General features: G+C 38.5%; 1 protein-coding gene across 1 annotated transcript in view; it reads left to right on the top strand.

The window, feature by feature from the left end:
- LOC140942291 (uncharacterized) overlaps positions 1-6,600 on the top strand; it is a 7,165-nt gene extending 565 nt beyond the window's left edge. Inside the window, exons 2-4 of the mRNA XM_073391250.1 lie at positions 2,256-2,341; positions 3,258-3,787; positions 6,143-6,600. Coding sequence (XP_073247351.1) covers positions 3,298-3,787; positions 6,143-6,591 — 939 coding nt within the window. The 5' untranslated portion in view covers positions 2,256-2,341; positions 3,258-3,297 and the 3' untranslated portion in view covers positions 6,592-6,600. The remainder of the gene's footprint in view (positions 1-2,255; positions 2,342-3,257; positions 3,788-6,142) is intronic.
- Positions 6,601-8,276: the final 1,676 nt, after the last annotated feature.

The following is an 8,276-nucleotide window of genomic DNA, read 5'->3' as shown; positions in this document are numbered from 1 at the left end:
ATCGGCAGTCGACTTTCTTGCGTAGTATAATTCCTCAATGAATTTTTTTACGAGTTGCTAGTGGTAGATTTCAAGAGTTCTCAAAACCGGCATGGATTAAGAGTGACAGACTTAACGATAAAAAGGTCAACACTGAGAGGGAAAAGCAACCCGCCCGGCACAAACACGAGACTTCGAGACTCATCATAAAGCTCTAGAGTTCGAGGCGCAGTTCGAGCTTAAGATGTGATGAGAATTTTGTTATCGATAGTCTGGCGAGTTAGTACTGGGATCAGGCTCAGCAGTGGGAGAAATAGGCCTAAAAAGGAAATGAGCGAAAGAAGACAAGTGGGAGGTTATAGATTCTTTAATACTGTAGAAAAGCATTCCTTGTTCAGTGCTTGAAGACTTTATTTGTCAAACCATTAAACCAATACCACTCCCAAAAAACCGATTGGAAGTGGTTTGCAGTCTCTTCTCTCCCTAATATCTGTACCACGATGGGCTTTTAAATTTTCTCGTATCTGTTGTTACAGTATTAACACATGGTCTCAAACCTGTAAGAAAGGAATACCTATAACATATTCAACGTATTGTCATTCCCTTTTCATCCCGAAGACATGTGCATATAATTATAAAATGCAAATAAACATCCTCCCGGCGTAAGTGTAATGACACGAATTATTATTATTATTATTTTTTTTTGGTGTTTTTAATTCTTAAAAATGTGTTAAAGTGTATCCGAATTTTAAACTTGTCAAAAATCTTGCAAACCTATTTTTCGCCTTCAAAATACGCGATTTTGCCTCCAAAATGTCAGCCGTATCGCGCGGCCAAATTTACCAGTATGACGTATGATTTGCGAGGATGTAGAATAAATGAACACGATGGCGGCAAATAGAAGGATTGTCGTTGTGGACAACTCCCCAACCATCTTCTGAATCTTCATTTACTTCGCTGTACTTTTGTTACAGTCAAATACATCGTTTAATTCAACTTAATTGCACAAAACAAAAAAGCAATAACTGCAATAACCAGAATCGGAAAACTAACGTTATTAACTGACGTCACATGACGTCATCAGCCTGTCTTTGATCCCTTACTCGTCCCCAGCTTCTGGGACATTTCTGAAGCGGAACAGGGAGTTTTTGGACGGCCAAAATTCAAGAAATGCTTCGGGAGAGGCCTATCTAAGGACCAAAATCAGTTTTAAAAAATTCGTGTAATATACACGTTTAAAATGATGCTATTAATTGATGCCCTCTGTCAATTTTACAAACTGAAGTTTCAGTTCTTCAGAGCAATGTGAGATATGAATAAGTGTAAAAGTACAATGTCCTCACAAATTAATCTTCTGATTCTTAATGTTTTTCTTTGTTGATTTTAAGATTCATGGGGATTTGAGCATCTGTGATCACAGGCAAATAAAGGAATGTTTAAACATTAGTGCCCGGATCAAACTCGTAAATAAACCTTTCAAAACACATGCTATAGAACCGACTCACTTCGTTAAGAATTTCTAAAACCCTTCATAGAGCACGCGTGTACTATCGAGAAGGAAGTTCTTATCAATTGTATAGCGAAAAGTAAAATTCATAAAAAAGGGAAAACTTATACGAATCAGTGACACTTTTAGTCATTTTTATGCCAAAGTAAAGGATTTCACCTCATATTTACCAGATCTGAAGCCAAGTTTTTGAGTACCAAAGCTACAAGAGTGGCTCGGGGATATAATAATATAGAATAATATAACTTAAAATTTATAACGCGCAAGTATATCTATTATAGAGCCTGATAGATATAATCAAATGCATATGTGGGAATTGATTCATGGACGGGAATGGCGGTAGCCTTAAAAAATTCGGTGCTGTTGTTGAGGCTGTCAGTTTTTTCTATTTTCAAGCCATTAATCTGTTCCTTTGGATCATTATTTTTTGTCTTATTAATCTGCCTGTAACTACTTACCAGAAATTCGCAATTAGCTAGTTAACGTAAGCTTAATCATAATGAAATAAAAGCATTGCATATTAAAATTTCAAGTCAAAGTACAATCAATTAGTCTTAATTGTCCGACAGCCAATGATATCAATGATATCAGCAGGTCAAAACCTCTTGTTTTGCACCTTTATTTCAAGGCTAATAGGTAGTACGTATTTCCTTAAGTATCCTGGGAAATGACAGACGGAGAGAAATTGATATGGTCTAGGAAGAATGTGCTTTTTTAAAAATAGAAGTGTTATGTATAAATTAGGCTAATCCAAGCTTTTTTTTTTCAGGTGAGCTGAAAGTCGAGTTTTACCCTGTTTCTATTAAATTTGGTGTAGACCTGCAAATAAACGACTTTCCCACTAGAAATCGCAAGGTAAATCTGCTCAGTGTATGGTAATGTATGGGAGTAACTATAAATAGGAAATAGTAGTTACTTGTGCTAATTAGAAATCTGTTTTTGAAATTGCTTGGGAACGATACTACCGACTTGAGAGTTAGGCTGCTTGGTATCAGCGAGTGAAAAAACGTTGTTTCGTCAGACTTCTTGGGGCCAGTTATACTGTTGACCATGAGAGGAAAAAAGTACTTTGAGCTTATTTTATTGATGAAACTTGTGAAATGGTTTAAAAATCAACCCTGATAGATGTAATGAATTACGAGACTGAGAGTTCCACTTTCATTTGCCAAGAAATATTGTCCAAGAAATATATTACGCTAAATTGTCCAGGGCAAATATGATACAAAGAGGAGCAAACTAGTAGGAAATCGGGGACAAAGATGGTGAATGCCGCATTTGCAGCCAAACTCACGTAAATTAGGCGACAATTTTTTAGCAATTTTTTTCACTTATTCGATGGTCAAATGGGCATGCTATATCTATTATTGCGCAGCTTTTTTCCTGCCTGTCTACAACTACGATGATAGTCTGTTGTGCTTAATTAGATGGTCAGTTTGAATAGGAAAATCCCATAGTAAATTCATTTCTTCCAACTCCTTGACTTGCTTTGGCTCGTGATTATTCCAGTTCTAGGAGCAATTAAAACCAAACTTTATTAATATCATCATCATCATTATTATTATCATCAATTACGAGGTGGCCGCATTAACAGGCTCTTTATTTATATCAATAAAATGACTAAACGATTTTAACGTTTAGGTCGAAAAATATGGTCATAATAACGAGGTGGTCGTATAAGCGGGGTGGTCGTAAGGTGGAGTTCCACGATATTATTCTAAAATAAGTTATCTTGTTGTTATAGCTAGCTAGATTGTGGAATTTTTTCTTGCAGAGTCACATGAAGAAGCATCTGACTTCAAGAAAACTGAAACATGTTAAGCAATAAAACTAGAGGTTTAAACAATATAGCTAACAGCACAGCCTTAAACAATGACAGTTCAGAACTATGCCTCCCATCTTGGATTCTTAACGCCGTCAACGTCCAGTCTGTGTACATCAGTGACACTGTGATAACGGTCGTGAGCATCCCGTTCGCCTTATTTGCCGTGGTCGCTAACTTGGCTGTTTTAGTCATCATAATCCGCTCTCCTTCACTCCACCGTCCAGTTAACGTGATGCTGTGTAGCCTGGCTGCCTCTGATTGTCTAACCGGCCTAGTTCTTCAACCTGTGTACATAGCATGGCGCTTTCTTCTGCATCATTTTCAAGACACTTGCAAATTGGTTCATCTTTACCAAGCCAGTAAATCTGTTCCGTTCATGCTTATCGGTTGCACCTTCGTGAACTTGTCAATAATGAGTGTCGAAAGATTGTATGCTGTTTCAAAGCCCCTTGCCTATTCAGCAAAAATAACACTGCAAGGTATGAAGAACTATGGCAAACCCTTACCTTTGCAAATTGAAATTGCTTTACATTCCTTTTATAAAATGATTAGACAAATGGAAAATGGTTTTAGGTAGCCTGAATTTCAGACGATTACTTCGAGTCGTCATCTCCTCTCAGCAACGTCTGAATCGACCAGCCGTTAAGGCCGTCCAGTGACGTCACTATCCGAAAACCGAGTAGTGATTTTGGTTGGTTGATTATCCAAACTTTGGCATAATTATGTATAATTATGAGAAATTATAGGGACATTGTCGTTTGATATCCAGCGGCTCACATGCCTGGCATCAGTACTAATAATCCTTGAGTGGAGCTCAAAAATTTCGACAATCCTTTAACGTAAACAGCAAAATTGCCCTTGTCTTCGAAATTATGAATTGTTAAGTTGAACTACGAATTCGGCAGTGCTTTTGTCTGTGCGAAGTTTTCCCTGTCTGAGATTTAAGTCATAATTCGACCTTCTTGTCATTTCCAACGTCAAGTGTAATGATTCTGTTAGCTTTTATTTCTTGTTTCGTTGTTTTCTTTCTTCTTCGTTAAGGACCAAATAGCTTCTTTTCAATTAAAGTTAAAGCGCCGTTGTGTTTTTGAACTAAGTGTTCAAAACCCCTCCCCCCCCCCCGGACATTTTCAAACGATCTTTATTGCGGTTTGCCAGTTGAAAATCGTGTCTGACGTTCTGCATGAATTAAAGCAAAGGGGTAGTGACTTCATTGGACGGCATTAACGGCCGGTCCATTCAGACGTAAAAGCGGCTCGAAGTAATTGTCTTAGGGGGTTTAGGAACGAAATTATTTAGGCCGCTTCCCTAATCTTTTAAACCTACATCACTTTTCGGGGGCCTTGTTTTAAGCCACAGTTAAAAGAATTATGATGAAAGTATAATGATAGGCTGTTTTTCCCAACCTTTAAGTCTTACAGCGTACTTACTACTCTCGCCGGAACAGCTATCTATTAGGGGCTCAAACTAGCCAAGGTTTGAAGTTTTCGACCTTTTTTAGTATTCAAGCTTATTCAGCTGCGCACAAAACTTTGTATTGATGGTCTTTTAGTTCATTTATCTCTTTATAAATGACAAATTTATTATTATCAACAATTATTGTCAAAAATCGATAAAAAAGGACAAAATTTCCCAGTCAGTACTATGCCAGCGCGGGTCCGAAATGAAAAACACCCGTTTGACTAGACTTGTTCACAAGTCGAGCTTTGAGCGCGTAGCGCGAGCGAGCGAGCGCGAAACGCGAGCGAGCGAAAGCCGGGTCCTACCACACCAGACCAGAAAACCAAGCGAACGACTTTGAGAAAGTCTACCGTTTGACTTGAACAGATTATCATAGCTTTAATCACAAATCCATACGCGTAATACATCTCCAAATCGCTAAAGAAGTGAATCTGTCAAACTAGATATACAGATGTACAGTTGGTATACAGAAAAACTGGCAAGCAGGAAAGTAAAAAAAAACGGCAAGAAAACGGCAAGCAGGAAAGTAAAAACTTACGCCTTTCTGGGCTCTATTCATCGGACCGCGTGGTCGATACCATAACAAAACTAGCGCGCATGCGCAGAAATTCGTGACACATACATGACGTAAAAAACGGCGGAACACTCGGGCCGCTACAAGTACCTTGGGGGATTCAACGTAATCACATAGTTGAAACAAAATCTCCATCAAGCAATTTTTTCCTGCACTGTAAAATTCTCATGAAGGTCATTTTCAACCCTAATCTCAACGAAGCAAAAGAATCCAACGTAAGAGTTCCTTCAGTGTTTTGGGAATTTTTTGATTGTGCTTTTTAGAGTGATTGTGAGAAACACGTGACATCCTTTTGTCCATGACGCTAGGAAAGTCTTTTCCAAAATAAGACAACTAGGTTTTTTGAAATTTAAAGTTACATTCTGTTCCCCATGAAATTCCTTGTTCTTTAGAGTATGAGGCTTCTCTAGGTTTTTAAGTAATTAAGTAGAGGGGGAGGGGGGTGAGGTAGAAAAGCCTGACGCACACGCTTATGAGGTTTTAATCAAAAATTGATTAAATTGTTGTTATTTTTTTTTTGAAATCACTTCTTTTCCCTTTTCCACAATTAAAAGGCTTGTTCGTACTATCCATCTCAGTTAAGCGTAAAATGAAGCCTCCAGGAGCATTTGGTGCTTTTTCATTTTTTGTGCTTCCTAGGTCACGATGAATTCCAAATACGGTACTTATCGTTTCGACAATCGAGACAAAGATGCTTGATCAAAACGGTCCTTTTATGATGCCGGGCAGCCAGCTAAGCCAGTAACCCATGCCTTTACTAACTCCAGTCTTAAAATTAATTACAATAATTGTATTTCAGGAATGGTAAAGATAGTCATTAGTGCATGGGTGATCTGGTTCATCTACATAATCCTTCTGGAAACTGCGGTGCCTGAGGTGCTTTATCAAGCGCTGGAAAGTATCACGATGATTTCAATGATGATCATACCGATCGGCGGACACGTCTTGACTTTCCAGGCAATCCGCTCCAACAACAAAAAGATCTTAGATGCCACCCACAACTCTCAACAAGCGATCCTTTTTAAAAGGGAGAAAAAGGCTTTTGCAGATATGGCATTGTACACGGTAGCGACGCTCCTGTCCATTCTTCCTATTCTCTTACTTCTGAATGTGGAAAAAAGCATTGTATCAGGACACATTCTGTTCCCTTGGGCGTCAGTCTTCGCCCAGTTGATATCCAGTCTTAACCCTGTTGTTCAAATTAAAAAAAATGCCGCTTTGAGGCAGGCTCTGAAGTTTGCAATGTGAAATTAATTTTTTTTTCTTCAGCGGTTTGTTTGTTTGTTTGTTTGTTTGTTTGTTTTAGCATGGAACGATCAATCTTACCCCTTATTTCTCTGACTTGCCGCCGACCGGTTTGAAAATGAAATTTAATGTGAAAAATTCTTAAAATTTAATTGTTTATTTGAATGTATGTTTTTTAAGTTGCTATTAAACTTTTTGTTATAAGAGAGGCATTGTGAGATTCATCTATTATTTGCACAAAGTTATCTGTTTTGGGTTAAAAATGAAGATCCCCCGGGATGCTAGCCTACGTCGCAGACACTCTGAACCTTCTGTTTATAGCGTTTATTTCAATACCATACGCGATACGTGGGTGGCGGCTCCAACGCAGGAAACGGGTGCGAAATTGCCTCTTTCTGTAAATCTACGGAACCGCAGTGAAGATAAAATGGCAAGTCTCTTCCAGGATAAAGGATTACAGGGAGCCTTGAATCATACGTTACAGCAAATCGGACGTTTAACTGGGCTGACTGTCCACACAGGCGTGATTGAGCTTCTTCAAAAATCCAATGTAAGGTGGACACACACTGATTCTGAACTAACTAGCCTCAAATGTGCTGCAGGTAGGCAACGTAATGCAGGAACTGGTCGTTAGATCACTTCTCAGTTATCAAGAAGTGAAATTCAACTATTTTGTTGTTTCTTTTACTTGTACTTGTTAAGTTTGTGCTAAGTTTTACAATCCGTTGTATAAATAGGACACTTGACGTTGATGACCTTGAAATGTATTCATACTTTTAGGAAACTCTTTAACAGTAACTTCAATAGAGAACGTTAGGCCAGGTGAATTATTCGTTTGCAGCTACGCCTATATCCTTCGCATTTACCTGTTGGAATTGTGTACTTTTTTGAGTTTAAAAATATTAAAAACGTCAACTGGCAAATCTGACTGCCATACGCGTATGCTATAAATAAATTCACCCCTAGTTTGAGACATAGCTGTTTTGTTAAGCGAAAAAATATTGAGACCACTACCACGATGTGGTTTGTCTAGATCAGCTTAATGATATAAGAGGCGTACAAATCTTTTAGTTACTTTTTTTGCACTTTGTACTCCGTTGTTAAGCCAGGCCAAGGTTTTGGCTCCAATTGTGCTCTAAAGAATCGGCCTAAGTAAGGAACATGGTCGGGTTAAGAAATTCATCCCGAAAACTACACCTTTTAATAAAAGTTAATCGGGATTGCTTAGGTGTTGTCTTGTGTTAGGATACAAACCTCTCAACCTCTCATGCAAATTTACACCAAATTTTCCATTCTTCTGTTTCCAGTTTACTTTTTGTCACTTTGAGAAACCCAGTGATTAAGATTAAATTAAGAATTTGTTCATGCTTAGCGTGCGTATATCGAGTTATGGATGCACGCGGGAAGTTTGGAGAGCACGAAAGATGCGTAAGAGTTGCAGGAGGCGATAGCCGAGTGCAACTCTAGCTTCTTGCAGCCAGGTAAAAAAAAATGCTCACGTCATCTTATTTACGCACGGGCGTGCGTAAATAGCGGCTCAATAGGACTTATATAGGGCAAGCACGCGCGCTATGTTATAAACGTATTTATAACATAGCGCGCGTGCTTGCCCTATATAAGTCCTATTGAGCCGCTATGAACAAAATCTTTATTTACGCACGCCCGTGCGTAAATAAGATGACGTGAGC

Source organism: Porites lutea, chromosome 6 (assembly GCF_958299795.1).
Source record: "Porites lutea chromosome 6, jaPorLute2.1, whole genome shotgun sequence".
NCBI classification, from domain to species: Eukaryota; Metazoa; Cnidaria; class Anthozoa; order Scleractinia; family Poritidae; genus Porites; species Porites lutea.
This window is presented reverse-complemented; position numbering and strand designations above follow the sequence as displayed.